Below are 16,298 nucleotides of genomic sequence, written 5' to 3'. Positions count from 1 at the left end.
AAATAACAAGAAAACTGCATTGCTATAATTCGTGCTTTCAGAATTTCACACGCGGTATCTAATTTTAGTTATTCTGTTTAATTTAAAAATCACAAATTTTAAAAGTCACAATATTCACAATTAATTTTTAAAGAAAAGTTGGTTTATATTCTGTACTGACGTCACCGGCTGTCAAAATCGCGACAAATAAAGTAGCGCTTTTCAGAAGGCGTTAAATTCTATATTCTCTCCATCGTGTGGCACTCTACGAATTTCGGTTTTTTTTATCTTTTTTTTTTTATTTTGCTTTCAGTAGAATTAAATATCAAATATTTTACTAATCGACTATAAAATTCGTAAACTGATGGATCACCCTCGCCCCTTTGACGCGAAAACTGACAGATGAGTACATTGTACAAAACTACTACAACAAAACGAGCCACAGACAAAAACCACAAAGCAAATACAAAAAGAGTTGCGTGCGGTTGCTGAGCTGGAGCAAATGCCGCCATCAAAAATTAGAAGCCACCCACCGGGCAGCAATAAATACGTAAACAATCAAACTAATATCAAGCAATTACTTAAAAAGTATGTAACATTCGAGTATGTAAAGTGTTTGGTGTTTGATCCCGCGGCATTACCTGTGGTAACGATATTCATTTTGTTGGCGGAGCTGGTACTAAATGTTTTGGTGATATGGCGTGTACCTTATACAGAAATAGATTGGATCGCTTACATGCAACAATGCGAAGGATTTCTAAATGGAACCTTAAATTATGCTCTACTCAAAGGTTAGTTTTTCATTTTAAAAGCACTTCATAGAGATTTGACAGCTGTGTGCTCGTAATCTATTTTTAATCCAAAGAGACCTTAACCAAAGTGTATATTTATGGTGCCGGCATAAGCCAAATGAGGTTATAGTTGGTCTAATAATCACGCTAAAACGCAAGATTTTATATGCTCATGGCACGACTAAGTCTATGTGGATCTCTTGAAGAATGTTGATATTAATTTCGAATATCATATATTATATAAATCATGTCAAACAAATATGTATCCAATCTGACACGTTTACTTCATCCAAAAAGCTGCCTAGAGGAAATTCCATTAATCTGTTCTGCAACGAACTTCTTTTCTGTTTTTTCCCCCTTTAAAATATATAATTACAGTACAATCGTGATAGTCCGACATTTCTTAATCCGACACGTTCGGTAATCCGACAACTTCATAACGTGACGAGGCCACTTTGGCTGCTACGACACTGCTACGCTGGTCACAAGAACGTGGTGTTGATATGGAAACTGTACTCCAGCTTAAGAAGGTCCAAGAAAAAGTGATTGCCGAGTCTTATAAAAGAAAAAAACAAAAAAGTATTCTCGATTACATATGTTAAGTAGCTCATTTCGCTTTCGTAATTCATATTTTGTGTTTCAACGTAAGCTGATTTTTACATATGTATTTACAATAATGTTTATAGTTACGTTCATGTTTTATATTAACTGCATATGTATTAAAAAACTAAAAATTTCGCGTATAATTATTTTCTTTAAGTTTAGCAGTTACGTTTTTGTTCCCCCATTAAAAGAGATATTAATAAAAAGATGATTTTTGCGTTATGCATTTTGATCATAAATTTCGAATTAACATTGATTAAATGGAACCTTCGGTAGTCCGGAATATTTGATAATCCGACAACGAGTCGGTCCCGTATGTGTCGGACTATCACGATTGTACTGTATATCTCAAATGAGAATTTCTCAGAAAATGTAAAATTATTATTGCTTATGGAGATGCAGCGGGTGCAGCAGTCATTAGCCAATTATATACCCAACTCGTTCCAGTAGCACATATAGGAATATCATGCTGTGATGTAATGGTTGTTGTGTCTGAACTCATATTTCATTTAATATTTCTTTCATCAAATCATAGTAAAAAATACAATATCATTCGTAGTTACAGCTAATATAATAGTAGTTTATTTTATTTTGATATCATCGTCTATTAAACTAACTAAAACAATAAAGCAATCAATTGTTTGGTCGATCAAATCGTTCGTGAAATAACGGAGTGATCACTAAGTCCTACCCATACACACACTCATATCCCTTAATATTAACTGGACTGTCTATTAAAGAGCGATTTAATTTTCGATAGGAACGTGTTCGGGGTGTCCGCTGTTCTGTAACAAAAAACGTTTGTTAAATAACTACTACAGTATGTAAAGAATAGTTGTTTTAAGTGTAATTACGTAGCTTTCTTGGTATTATCTTTTTTTCTCGTAATACCATTGATTTGTCCCGGTGTGTCTGTTTCCAATTCTGCATAAGCTTCCAACAATGCTTTTTGTTCTTGTGTAAGATTTTTAGGTACTTCAATTTTTATATTAATATAATGATCGCCATGTCCATGCGCATTTACACGTTTTAGACCCTTCCCACGTAGGTAAACTTTATGGTGCGAAGGTGTACCCGGAGGTATATTAATCCACTGATCTTCGTATACGCCTTGCACGCGTATAGTACCGCCAAATACCGCCTGAGAAAGCGAAATCGCTGCCTCGGTGTGTACATCAGCGCCTTCTCGTTTAAAATACTTACTGGGCTCAACACGGAAGGTTACGAAAAGTTCTTTACGTCCAACCTGCATTCGTACTGTTTGACCATTCTCGATACCTGCCGGCACAGGGACGGTGACCTTCTTGCGCTGCACCGTTTGACCTTTGCCTTCACATTCAGCACACGGATATTTTATGTATTGACGTGTGCCTTGGCAATAACGGCAAGTTGAACGCATAACGAAAGGACCAGTCGAAATAGTTTCCATGCCTGTGCCGTTACAATACTGGCAGCGTCCGGGCTTGGTACCAGGTTCGCACTTTGATCCACTGCATTTTCCACAAGTATCAACAACATTTACGTTAACATCCTTGTTAACGCCTCGTGCCGCTTGGGCAAAGGTCAAATCCATCACAATTTCTTGAGCAGCACCAAAACCAAATTTTGAGTCAGCAAACTCATCAAAACTATTGCTTCGAAAGTTAGCATCTCCAAATATTTTGCGAAACAACTCCTCGGGGTCTATTGTAGAACGGAATTGCCAATTTTGCGAGAATCCCTGTGGGCCCTGTCCCCCAAAGCCTCCAGCTCGTCCCATATTCTCAGAAGTCTGACCATATGTGTCATATTCGCGCCTCTTAGTGTCATCGCTAAGAACTTCGTATGCTTCAGAAACTTCTTGAAATTTTTTGCCCGCATCTGGATCGCTTTTGTTTGTGTCAGGATGGTATTTCTTAGCCAACTGATAGTACGCCTTTTTGATGTCTTTCGAATTGGCGTTCTTAGCTACACCTAATATCTGGTAATAATCCTTGGCGTCCAAAATATTTGAAAGATGTATTTCAAACCGCTGCTGCTGTGCGGGTGTTGCTGTCAACAGCAACTTTGGCAATGTTTTATCACGTCCATTCCACCCGGCGAAGAAACGTCTTTGTGATTTTGACTGCAATGCCAAATTTTCTGCCGAATAGCAATTAATAGCACGATTTGATAACTGGCGAACTGCACGCAGATTTATTGACTTGGCTGACGAAATCATTTTTACGATAACTCCTTCGGATAGGGACATTCCTATGCGGTAACAGCAACGACCATGCTTCACATAGAAAGGTTGCTTCTTCCACTTTCATTAGCAATTCACAGATGTTTACCCGTTCACAATGACTGTGTAAATTGAAATGCTTGACATAGAGTGACACCGATAAAGTCGATTTAAATTTTCTTATATTAATTTATATATGTACTAATTTTTAAGTTATTTCAAATTTATTTTAAGGAAACCAAACCATTAACAATTTACGAAAATTTTGAATGTACATATTTAAGTTTTTGACTTAAAATTCTAACAAAAAAATTTTTTTGTTTTTTTGTAGGTGATACCGGACCGTTAGTATATCCTGCAGCATTTGTATATATATATACGGGACTTTACTATATAACATCACATGGGCAAAATATACGCCTAGCACAATATATATTTGTGTGCATATACCTGGTACAAATGTGGCTTGTGCTCCGCCTCTACACTAAAAGCCGCAAGGTCCCACCATATGTGCTGGTGATAAGTGCCTTTACCTCATATCGCATACATTCTATTTACGTTCTGCGGCTTTTCAATGATCCCATAGCCATATTATTCTTATACGCTGCCCTTAACTTATTCTTGGATCGACATTGGACTCTTGGTAGTACGTTCTTTAGTCTGGCCGTAGGCGTAAAAATGAATATTTTACTATTTGCACCTGCATTGCTACTATTTTACTTGGCAAATTTGGGTTACTTTAAAACCTTCCTACAGTTAGCAGTTTGCGGCTGTTTACAGATACTTTTGGGAGCTCCTTTTTTGATTACATATCCTATGCAATACATAAAAGGCAGTTTCAATTTTGGACGTATATTTGAACACAAATGGACCGTTAACTACAGGTTCCTGTCGCGCGATTTGTTTGAAGATAAAATTTTTCACACTTCTCTACTGGTAGCCCATCTATTACTTCTAGCATTATTTGCTAAGCCGGTGTACACATTTTTTAAGAACTATGTACGCCTACGAGCACTACAAGATCAGTTGCAGCCACAAATCCAACGCAAAAATCTGGAAATAAAGGGAATTCATAGTAAAGGAGCAAAAAAGCACAATAAAATCAAAGAACCAAAGCCGCTCGAGAAAGAAGAGGAATTAACACCTGACCAACAGGCTTTCTTAAACTCATTTGAGAAGGGACTACAAAAAACAACTGGACTAAAAAAGCCACCCCAAAACCAAGATCTAATTTTAGAGAATGAGCATAAGGTTTCTATACACTTTGAAAGGTGTACGCAGCTTGCAATCTTACCATTCTTCTTGTGCAATTTCATTGGGTTGGTGTGCGCACGTTCTTTGCACTATCAATTCTACGTTTGGTACTTTCATTCATTGCCTTACCTCACATGGTCCACAGATTATAGTTTAGGTATACGATTTCTATTGCTTGGTTTAATTGAACTGTGCTGGAATACATACCCAAGTACGGATATCTCCAGTGGACTACTCCATGTGTGCCATTTCGTGTTGTTATTTGGTGTAGGTAAAAATTTATTCAAAACAACAGTACAAAGTGCCGCAATAAGATCGATGCAAGACCAAGAGGGGAATGGAACTATTAAGGCTAAGCTAAAATAAAAACCAAATTATGTGAGGGTGTTCAAGCTTCCAACACTAAATAATGTGTGTAAATAAATAAAACTTGAATAGTGAACTTAAAACATTTTAAAATGACATTTTTTTAATTTCATGGTTTAGTATTCGCTTATGAGTTTTTGAATGCATTTAGAAACATCTTAAAAATAAAATGAATTATCATTAATTAATACATTTGTGCTCGCATAATTATCTTACTTTAAGGGGTTATACGCAGTTATGAAACAAATAAAAGACGGGTTGTCAAGGATTTATCCTGAAGAAACTTCAGAATATTTTAATTTGAAAATTTTTGGCGGTTATAAAAGCATCCTTCAAGAACGTAACAAAATTTTTTATTTATGAAAATGTTGATTATAGAGCGTGCTGCAGGCGATTTCTGGAACCTCCTTTAAAAAAAGACGATTTACGGTGTACATCGTAACTCAGGATTGGATTATCTGAAATCAAAAAACCAAACAAATTTTGTTAATATATTAGATTATCTAGTAATTAATCGTTCGGCTAATCAAAATAGTGAATTTTCACAAAATGGCAGCTTTTAAAAGAAATGATTTCGATTTTTACGTTAAAATTTGGCCGTAAATTGATTATAAAATGGAAAATAAGTATCAGATTTACAAAAGGAACGATTAATTACTAGAAAATGTATCTTTAAAGATTGAGTTAAAACGGTTGACCGATCAAACAAGCCGTTTTCGAGATATCGTGTACACCGACTTGAAAAATGCCGTTTTGAAAAAAACACGATTAAAGTTTCAATACCGGTTGAACGTGCCTTAAAACGTGCCGAGGCATCTCTACATATTTAGGTATAACTCCGAAAGTATTGCTTAGATCTACTTCAAATTTCGTGCGTATACTTTTGAATATATGTACATTACAAAAATGCAATAAAAAAATCGATTTTTTTGAAAGTCATAACTCAAATTTATACAATGTTCGCAATATTTTTCAAGTGAAATTTTTTATAAAAAAATAGTTCAATGCTATACTATAGTATAGTATGTGTAGCAAAAGTCTCATTAATTAAAGTTTCAAACTCTACGAAATTTATAAAACTTGAGAAATTAAAAAAAAAAAGTTAACCATCTAAAACCTGCTCAGGCATAAAGACCCACAGGTTGTGGTCAACATGGTTTGTGGTCACATGTTGCTGTTGTTGTTGTAGCAGCAATACATATACAACAAGCCACATGTTGCACTCGCTATCAGGTGCACTTATACTCCACGGCTTCTGCTTCGCATAATGCGCAGGTGGGTCCTAATCTCCCAACGGAATCAGCCGATGTAAGAAATGAGCATGACCACCTTCCTTAGGTCGATGACGGGTATTCTCGGATAAAGAATCTTAATGTGGAGATTCGGCAACAGGTAATCCAAGGTAAACGGACTAAATGGGTAGAGCACCTGAAGACCTCCAACTTCACCTCCGGTGTCGACCAAAGAGATGGTCGAGATATTAAAGCCGGCAATTTATATTGCACTCTCCGGTCAACAGATCCAAGCGTCGTCATGTGCGTGCGTTACATATGAATGTTTACTGAAATTTTTTACGCATTTCGATATTTTAATATTTTATAGCTCATTTTATTTGCAGATACAGTGATTGTATAAGCCTACAAGTAACGCAAAATTCCTGAGTTTAATAAGGGAAGTGGATCTGGATTACGTACTGTGATGAGTAGAAGGTACAAAAGGCCATGAAGTCGATCGAATTCAAACCTCACAGGGAATCCAATCTAATCTAAATCGGCTCTCTTATCTTGGGTTTACAGACTATGCTCTGAAGGCAATTGAAAAAACTTGATTAAATATCCTATGCGTCCAGAAATTTATAAATATAATTCATGTACTTTTAAGCAACCGCCGTTAGCGTCCTTTCGTACAAATTACTTGCTCGGACTCCGATTTTTTCGTATTTACATTTGAATAAAGCGTAGATTATAATAATATTTTAATATTACTTACCAACATCTTAAAATTAAAATAGATTCACCGAATTGCATTCTCTTGTTTAATTAAGTTTTTCTTTCTTTCGCAAATTACAACGAAACATCGGCGAAATTCTTTGACATATTTTTTTTTTTTGTTTTTTTAACACGTTCACGCCGGCGCATGCCACCGGTGGCCCGCACAAGACGGTACCTATGAGATGAGATGCCATAAACGACTACCCTTACGAAAAGGACTACTTCGCCCACAGACGGCAATGTTTACATGCAATCGCTCCCGATAGAGCGAAAAAATGTAAACATTGCCGTCTGTGGGCGAAGACCATGAATAACAGCGCCGGCGTGAACGTGTTAAGTGAAACTTCTTAGGCGTCGATGGACAAGCGAGAATGGAGAGTAAAATTTCAAGGCCATGAACGTTTTGGGCATTTTCGTTCCGCAAGAGAGAAAAAAGATATAGCGTAGAGGAAAAGGAGATACCTTATATATATATTAGATACACTTTACGCTATTTTTCCTGGAGTTTTTCCTTGTGGTTGCTAATTTCTAGTGAGAAATAACACTGCCTACTTGTAGGAAATATATTTTTGGTGCCTACTTTTTGGCGTTATATTTCCTTGGTGTCTACTGTTTGAGACTTTTTTTGGTGGCGCCTATTTCCTTTTCCTGGCTAGTTCTTGTGCGTACTATAAAGTGCTATCCATTCCGGCGTCAGATTTATTGGTATTGCCTTGCGGTAATTTGTGCCGTTGCTGCGGTCCTGGAATCACTGCGTTTGTGCGGGTGATAAACGCTCGAAGTAGTGCGCGTTGTTGCCACGGTTTGTGTGAGGCGTTTACCTACACCGGTCGACCGTTTTTTGTAAATTTTGTGTATTTGTATTCTCTGCAAATGTTGTGAATTTATTTAGATATATATTCTTTCTCTCTCTCTCTCTCTCTCTCATTCTCTCTCGGGTCTCTCCCTCTTTCTTTGTCTGCCTCGAAAGTTTCACTTCTGTTATGTGTACTACGCTACACGCACTTTGTTTTTTTTTTTTTTCTTTTTGAAAAATCAAAGACAGTGACGAAGGCATTTGCGAATGTATTGGTAAAAAAGTGTAAAGGACTTTGCCAAACTTTCCCGTGAAAACGTCAAGAACGAACAATAGAGAACGGCCGAACTTTGGTTAGGCAATATTCGGTCCGTTTTCGCTTCAGCTTCGTCAAAAAGCTGCTCTTTTACCCAACATTTCTTAATTTGTATTGTATTACTTCAGAAAAAATTCCAAACAGCCCTCGATATTCACACGATTATCACGAACATGCTCGCTGTCGTATGCCACAGACGGCGAGCAGCTCATATGTAATTTTCCGCTGGTAGCGTAAAAGTGAATAGCAAAAGCGCGGATGATACGATTACAATGTTTGTTATTTATGTCTGTTTAAAAAAAAAAATCGAAAGAGAGCACAAGAAAAGTATGGAAGAAAGATATTATAGGCTTCTTCCAAGGCGCATTCATTAAAGCTGGTGGCACTAGACCAATAACAATGTTCTGTACGTTTGATTGCCATAACAAAGTATTGGGGAAACTAGAAAACAAATAATGAATTCGCCTTGTTTCATTCTAAGCTAACAGCCACATGGACACGGCGAAAGAAAAAAAAACAAATCGGCTGATTTACCAACACCACCTTTAGTAGATTTGTCATGGCTGCTTCTATTCGCCATTTCCCCGCTCGCTTTCTTTATGCTTGATTAACTTAACGAACAAATTGTATGCAAAAGCAACAACTTATCGAATAAAATTCGCCGCTAGCCAGTATGGCTATAGCTCATTAGACGCTATAGCGGTATAGCGCTCTACGTTACGATCATTAAGGGCAGCTCTATTCCCGCGTTGGCAATATATGTTTATTTATACCAGTTGCTTCATCTATTCTATTCTATTGCTAACGCTTGACGAAATAAAGAGGCCTTATGAAAAAGCTTGAAGTTCTTGACAAATATTTCACCCAAGTTTCTTGGCTTAATAGTAATAGAAACACGTTTAGCAATTATTTCTGCACTAAATCCATTTAATCCTATCCCATGCTGGTTTTTTCGACTTTTTTTATTTTCTGAATTTTTAATTTGCCATAATTATAAATCGTTGTTTAAGCTTTCAATTAACTGCACTATTAATTTCTAGTTCAAGATCATTTTTTCCGCCGAGCATCAACACAAATGGAGATAGTTGCGGCGGAGAGCAAGTATGTTCGTCTTGTGTAGCCTACTTAAGGCCGAAGTGCAAATCTCTCTCTCGTTTATTATATAATATAATATATAAGTCAAGGTGGATTTATTATATTATAGGTGACAGCATTCACCCAGCTGAATTTTTCGCCGTAGGTATGGCTTACGTCAAAATGATATGCTTTGTTTGTATATATTGGTATGTTTACATTCGTATTGTATTGTATTTTGACTTGATGCTTGTACCAAAGGCAACAACAAATACATGTAGGGTTTTATTTAGATGTGGTTGCTGTCACCTATAATAAATTCGCCTTGATATAAGTTTATAATTCAAGCTTACACTCTTTATTAGATGTTTGCTCGCGCTCCCCCTCATATTAGTGGTGTGAGTCCTGATATTTTTCATCAAATGGAGGGACCCACAGTTTTAAGCCGATTCCGAACGAGATTTTTTTTATGAGTAGCTTTCTCATGGCAAAAATACACGCGGAGGTTTGCTATTGCCCGCCGAAGTGCGACCCATGTTAGAAAAAACTTTCTATCATTTGATGTTTCATGCCCGAAGATTTGATCTCGTACGCTTCCAAATGGTAGTCACGCTCAAACCATTTGGCTACGGCGGCCGCCCTACAATAACAATTTCAACTATTCAATTATGAGTTTTTAAAATTTTCACAAACTTAATAATAATGTAGCAAAACAAGAAACTTCGCCAACAGACTAGCAATTGCGGCGATACCGAGCGAATGAGATACTATCTAAGCCAAAAATATGGTTTGCCTCCACACGTACAAGGGACGTTAACTTGAAAATTTCTCAGTATTTTTCGACTTACATAAATAAAACTCTTTTCGCTAATTATACACAAACCTTCAACGGAAAACTTTTTCGATTTAATTTTGCGTAAAAGTTATTTTTAACACCAAATGCAACGCTGTGGATTTGTATATTTGAAGTACCTTTCTAAACACTTCCGCGTAAACGATTGATAACCTAAAGTCCACATTCCATTTAAGGCGTTTGTCAGTTTTTAAATTTGTCAAGCGAATATTACTGGTGCATTCAAAATCCAATTAATTTGTAAAATTCTAAGCTGGCTGCCATAAATCATATATTGTATTAAAAAACACCGAAATACGCCGTGACTAGCGCCTGTGGGCGTATAGTTTATTTATCATGGACAAATTTGTAACCAGAGCGCCAACATGGCAAACACTAACATATACAACTGCACTTGATAGATCGCGAAAAAATATCCTGCTGAAGAATGTTATTGTAAAAAAGAAGCCTTTACAAGAAAGCCAACTAAAGCAGTCCTCGGTGGAGGTAATGTCGCCTCAGCGAAACAAGCGTCGATTAAGTATTCGGGATGAACAATTATTGAAAATTTTTGCAAGCCGACCTGACCAACCTTTGGTACCACCGAACGAGGACAGTGGACTAAGCAGTTCATCCCAAGGCTCTGTAGAAAATTTCAACGATGTTGCACATGGAGCAACTGATGAGAATCAAACATGGCCTGTGAAAACAAGTAACTTGTGTAAGTTGATAATATTTCACATATGAATATGCCATGGATTTAATTTCAGTACATTCGAAAATAAGTGCTCTCAAAATTACCTTTATTTCTTGAACAAAAAACATCACAAAAAGTAGCTAAATCCAAATTTCATGTGTACTAAATTATTTATTATAAATGGTGAGTGAGGCGGTGAATGTGGTTAGTTTGTTCTTTGGTTATCGCGGATCAGAGGCGCTTAATTGGTAACACTGCGAAAATATCGCGCTGTCATTTTCTGACAGCGCAAATGATAACAGAAAAGACAAAAGCAATTGTAAAAAAAATAGTTTAGTTCCTGAATTTTTTTTGATCTCATTAAAATTACCTTTAAGTGTTTGTGATAAATAGTATTTTAAAAATCGCCTTTTGTTTTATTTCTGTGGCTTGTTTTCAACATGCGCGCGCATAACGCATAATCTCATAACGGCAAACAGGTGAATTGAGAGACTATGTGGGCAGCGCCGATACTACGCGTTCACAGCAAAATCTCTTCATTTCCCAAACGCCACCAGTAACTTTAGATGAAGTTGTATTTGATGTCACCCAAAATAACCCTGTAGCTATTACTTCTGGAACCGCTATCAACCCCAACACTGAAAGAAATATAAAATATCAAGCCAACTGTAATAACAACGAAGGAAGTCTTGCCGAGGAGACTGCTGCAACTGCAACCTCTAACCAGCATCCACAAATGGCGCGCATACAACGTGATCTGAATAGTCCGTCTGCCAACGCACGTGTGCGAGCGATCAGGGCGTTAAAGTAAGTATTTTCCGAATTAGCATTCCGTGATTATAATTCATTTCGTTTTGAAAAACTAGAAATCCAACAAAATCTACTTACACCAATTTTGATGTACCCTACGAAGAACAAAATATTATTAGTGTGGCAGAGCGTCAACCACCTCCACCGCTTTCTATAGAGGAACTCATGCGCGACATTGTTGTATATGTGGAAGTACGCACCGGTGAAGATAATCGTTCTGAAGGTGTGAAGAAAGTGATTTCACAACTAGGTGCACGCGTAAATGACAAATTATTACGGTATTGAAGATTTATTAAATATTTTAAAATATATTCATACGTATAAACTGACTATTTACGCTATTCCAGAGGTACAACACATGTGATATTTAAAGACGGTCTATTGTCCACATACAAAAAAGCGAAGAACTGGAATATACCAGTTGTTTCAATTTTATGGGTTGAAGCTTGCAAAAATAAGCGAACGATTTGTGATCCCAACGAGTTTCCCATATCCAATATAGATCGCTATGAAAACCCCGAGTTATACGAAAAGATGAAGGTAAGTGAGTTTTCAGTCTCTTTATTCGCCTTTCTTATCTAACTTCTCCATTCTACACGCGGGGGAAATACGCGGCTTCATTTGGTTGAGACCAAAGAGTGCCTGGTGTTAGTTGCGTGTCGTAGAAATGGTAGATGAAAATATGAGTGGTCTGTTTCCTTATGCTGGGCAGTCTACAAGATCTAGCTCTATAGGACATACGTCTATTGCACCATCCGAATCGTATTGAAACTAAAGTAGATCTTGTATTTCATGGTAGATAAATATATAGTAGGTAGCGCACGGTTTAAAGCAGGTTGTTATCGCGACGGGCAATGATGGCGTATTAAACTGTATCTCATCCCAATAATCAAATGCTACTAAATGCTATAACCCCGATACTACAACATATAAAGAATATGAAACATATGGCAATTATTTTGTAACTAGTTTACGAAGTAAATAGATTTTTAAGTGATATAATGGCAATGCAACAAACCTCATATCCATATCCAGTTTATATGTATGTACACGTATTCGTGTGAAATCCTACCGGTATTATTACTGATGAAACTACACTTGCAATTATTATGAATTTTTCAATGAATTGGAAACGAGTAAACGCAACGAAAGAGATAAGCGATGTTGGGGAAAATAAATTCGAAAACGTGGCCTGTACGTTTTAACTTAACATACAATTGTAAAAGCGCAAGTGTGCGGAAAAACCTGTGCTGTATTAACACGACTTCATTAATTTTTAACGATTCGCGTTTAATAATGGAGCACTTGTGAAATATATAAGTATAAGCAATAGAATAGAAATACAATAAACGAGTATTTCGACTCTTTGTATACAGTTATGTTAAGCTACCTTAAGTTAATGCTGTAATGATAAGTTTTTGGAATTTCTCCACTTAAACAATGATTTCTGAAATCAATCAATCATAACCGACCAACCAACCAACCGTATATTCGATTTGATAGTAAACTTTTCTCAAAATGCACCAGTTTTTGTAGAATTTTCCGGTTTTACAACAACAAAATGAAATAGAAACCCTAAACCTTTGCTTGCTAAACCTATTTCTTGTTTTTACAACAACTTTATTCCGAATGGCTTGGTGCGTGATTACTATTTGAAAGTGCACAGGTTCGAGACTCCGTGCGTGAAACAACAAAAATGATAGAAAAAGTGTTTTCTAATAGCGGCTACCCCCGGCAGGCAATTACAAACCTCCGAGTGTATTTCTGCAATGGAAAAGCTCTTCATAAAAAAGCCATTTGCCACTCGGAGTTGGCTTTAAACTGTAGGTCCCTCCACTTGGGGAACAACATCAAAAAGCACGCCACAAATAGGAGGAGGAGCTCGGCTAAACAGCCTACAAAAGTGTACGCGCCAATTATTTATTTATTTTTATTTATTTATTCCGATTCACTATAGATGCATAAAAAGTTGTAACCCGTTGCTAGGGCAGTAGTGAATATTCTTTAGAAACATTTTACGAGCCGCGAGTATAACACAATTGTTAACTGCAAATTATAAAGCGCATTACTTGTTGGCACATGTCAAGAAAGTACACAAACACACGCGCGAAACTAAGCGCTTAGTTTTGTAAAAGCCATTGGCGGATCCAACGAGAGAGAAAAGGGGCGATCTTAAACGTTAGTAAATACTAATACTAATTTTACTAAATAACTGAATTGTTCTAAAACTAAACGAAGTAACTAAATACAATGCCGAAAAAAACAACAAACATCTTGAGCTGTGAACTTCTTCAACTGCACCCTACATTTCCAGCCAACGGCATCTGCTGAACGCAGCTTTTCTTAAACCGATTTAAAACCTGGTTGCAGACTCGTATGACTAAGGGAAGATTAACACTCTTCCCTTAATCCATACGCGTAGAGGCATTCCTGTATTCGCCAACCATATTTTTGTTAATTCGCTAAGAAATCAAGGCGACTTGATTATTCTGTAAAAGTGTAAAAAATGCATTGGATTCATATAAAATGTTTCTTTTATAGAATGTGACGTATAATTCGAATTTAAAGTTACATATTAGTTTGGGGAAGAAGAAATCCATTATTTTTGCGTAACATTTTTTGTGTAAATGAGTTAAAACTATTATATGGTGGATTTTAAGCTTATTGTTGTTGTAACAGCAATACTAAGCCCTTTTAATGTAGTTTTATTACCGGTCGCCTTCGTCTAACTCATCTTAAGGTAGGCTCAGGAGGTTAGGTCCAGAAGGAGAGGGGTGTTGGATGAGAGGGTTTAAGGGTGGTTAGTGTCGCGCGGCGTGCCTTCACATGCAGGACATATATTTAGTATGCCGGTGTCAATTCTGGATATGTAGGAGTTTAACCTGCTACAATATCCAAAAAGAATTGTGCCAAGGGTCACGGGGAAGCTAGAGCTCTTCATCTGCTGTAGGTGATGGTTGGATTCCGATTACGGCATTCGGTGGTCGGGAGCTTAAGAAGGTGGTGATGGTCTCCCGATGAATGTCGTTTATTGTCTGTCTAAACACTGTCTGGTCCAGTAGATGTCTGTTCGTTTTATTCTAGATCTCGTCGGTGTAAATGAGACGTCTCCTAACGTGCCTGGGTGGCGGCTCTGCCTCAAGCAAGTGTTTGGAAGGGAGAAGCCTACGGTAGCGCCTAAGCAGAAACTGTGGGCTGAGTAGTTTATTGTGCTCCTTTACCGGGAGCATCTGTGCCTCGTTGTGAAGGTGTTGAAGAGGGCACATCGGAGGCGAATAGCAGTGTTTTGGCAAGCCTGGAGCTTTATCCACTACGTGTCACTAGTTCCAGGCGACCAGACAGGCGCAGCGTAGTTTAGAACCGGCCGGCAAATTGCCTTAAATATCGATAGCAACATTTCTTTGTCTTTGCCCCAAGTGCTGCCGGCAAGCACTTCGATTATTTCTGTGATTTGATCGACATTTTCGACATTAGCCACATTTTCTTTAACATCAAAAATGCCTGAATGGAATCGACGAAACCAAGATTGCTCGTCATTAGCTGTTACAGTCTCGGCACCGCAATTTCAGCAGCTTGGCATGCATTTTCGCCTTTAGCAAAGAAAAACTGTAAAATCTACCGAACTTTCTCTTTGTTGACTTCCATTGTTAATACCCTGTAACTCACAACTGAATGGAACAAATGAATTTTTTTAGTGTGAAATATCACCTTGACAACTTTACGAGATATCGATCACTACAGCCATCTACAGAGAAAATAATGTATTTCTTTTTCCCCAAACAAATATTACAGTAAACTAATCCTTTGTTTACACTAACTTGTTTTTTATCCTTGGGATGTACTGAGCCAAAAATTAAATACGAATAAAAAACTTCCCAGAAACTAAAATTCATTTTGTGGACTTTCATATTAGTTTTAAATTAAATATATAAATACAAAAATTTAAGGAACGGAAAATTTGAAACCGCATGCCTCAACAATTTTAATGCTACTGTCCAAAATAAATTGAAAATCTATTTAAATATTGACAGTTCCTACTCAGCAATTCTTCAAAAGTAAATGCAAATAGTTTAACATATTGACGGTTTTTAGCCTCAAAAGAAGTTTTTAAGCATAAAAAATTAGAATTTTTCCCCCCCGTCAACATGTTCTAAATACTCCCTTGGTAAAAGTGGTCAAACTGAACTTAGCCGTTTTTACAAAGAAAACTATTTAATATTTGCAAATGAATTCATTTAATGGGCTCACGCGATTTCACAAACCCTGTTAACTTCTATCTTGATATGCCTTTCTAGTTTAATTAACTATAAGTAGACAGAAAATTTAATTGTTTTCATATGAATATGAATAGTTATTATTTAAATTATTATTTAAATATTATTTAAATGAATTATTCGGTTACGCGGGCGCATTATTTAATTGAGTGTTATAATAAATTTACCTAATATAAATAATAAAAATAAATAAACAAAACAAAAAAGCGGTTACGATAGATCCATAAAATCACAATAGGAAAACTCAGTAAACTTAAGGCACTAGCCAACGTTTTAAATAAAATGAGATGTGCACTAATTAATCGGACAGGT

At 36.8% G+C, this 16,298-nt stretch overlaps 3 protein-coding genes across 4 annotated transcripts in view; 2 read left to right on the top strand and 1 right to left on the bottom strand.

Moving 5' to 3' along the window:
* The first annotated feature begins 423 nt into the window (after positions 1-423).
* Positions 424-5,290, top strand: LOC128866337 (lethal(2)neighbour of tid protein 2). Its single transcript, XM_054106969.1, has 2 exons — positions 424-770; positions 3,908-5,290. Exons 1-2 carry the CDS (start codon positions 482-484, stop codon positions 5,194-5,196), a joined length of 1,578 nt encoding a protein of 525 aa, XP_053962944.1. The 5' UTR covers positions 424-481; the 3' UTR covers positions 5,197-5,290.
* On the bottom strand, positions 1,926-3,717 carry LOC128866339 (protein tumorous imaginal discs, mitochondrial). 2 transcript variants are annotated; one of them, XM_054106970.1, is made up of 2 exons: positions 2,228-3,717; positions 1,926-2,158 (listed from the first exon to the last, which is right to left on the bottom strand). In XM_054106970.1, exons 1-2 carry the CDS (start codon positions 3,601-3,603, stop codon positions 2,092-2,094), a joined length of 1,443 nt encoding a protein of 480 aa, XP_053962945.1. In that variant the 5' UTR covers positions 3,604-3,717; the 3' UTR covers positions 1,926-2,091. The 2 variants fall into 2 exon arrangements, with proteins under 2 accessions (XP_053962945.1, XP_053962946.1); XM_054106971.1 differs by having other exon boundaries at positions 1,926-2,153; positions 2,228-3,714.
* Positions 5,291-10,386: 5,096 nt separating the features above from the next.
* LOC128868574 (uncharacterized) overlaps positions 10,387-16,298 on the top strand; it is a 33,032-nt gene continuing 27,120 nt past the window's right edge. Inside the window, exons 1-4 of the mRNA XM_054110829.1 lie at positions 10,387-10,926; positions 11,382-11,709; positions 11,769-11,990; positions 12,060-12,252. Of these exons, the coding sequence (XP_053966804.1) occupies positions 10,563-10,926; positions 11,382-11,709; positions 11,769-11,990; positions 12,060-12,252 (1,107 nt within the window). The 5' untranslated portion in view covers positions 10,387-10,562. The remainder of the gene's footprint in view (positions 10,927-11,381; positions 11,710-11,768; positions 11,991-12,059; positions 12,253-16,298) is intronic.

This window comes from Anastrepha ludens, chromosome 6, assembly GCF_028408465.1.
Source record: "Anastrepha ludens isolate Willacy chromosome 6, idAnaLude1.1, whole genome shotgun sequence".
Lineage (NCBI taxonomy): Eukaryota > Metazoa > Arthropoda > Insecta > Diptera > Tephritidae > Anastrepha > Anastrepha ludens.
This window is presented reverse-complemented; position numbering and strand designations above follow the sequence as displayed.

Excerpts from the sequence above, each read along its gene's own strand:
- LOC128866339 (XM_054106970.1), bottom strand. The coding sequence starts at position 3,603 with ATGTCCCTATCCGAAGGAGTTATCGTAAAAATGATTTCGTCAGCCAAG. Across the intron at positions 2,159-2,227 it reads GATAATACCAAGAAAGCTAC|AACAGCGGACACCCCGAACA; the intron begins GTAATTACACTT and ends TTTTTGTTACAG.
- LOC128866337 (XM_054106969.1), top strand. The coding sequence starts at position 482 with ATGCCGCCATCAAAAATTAGAAGCCACCCACCGGGCAGCAATAAATAC. Across the intron at positions 771-3,907 it reads AAATTATGCTCTACTCAAAG|GTGATACCGGACCGTTAGTA; the intron begins GTTAGTTTTTCA and ends GTTTTTTTGTAG.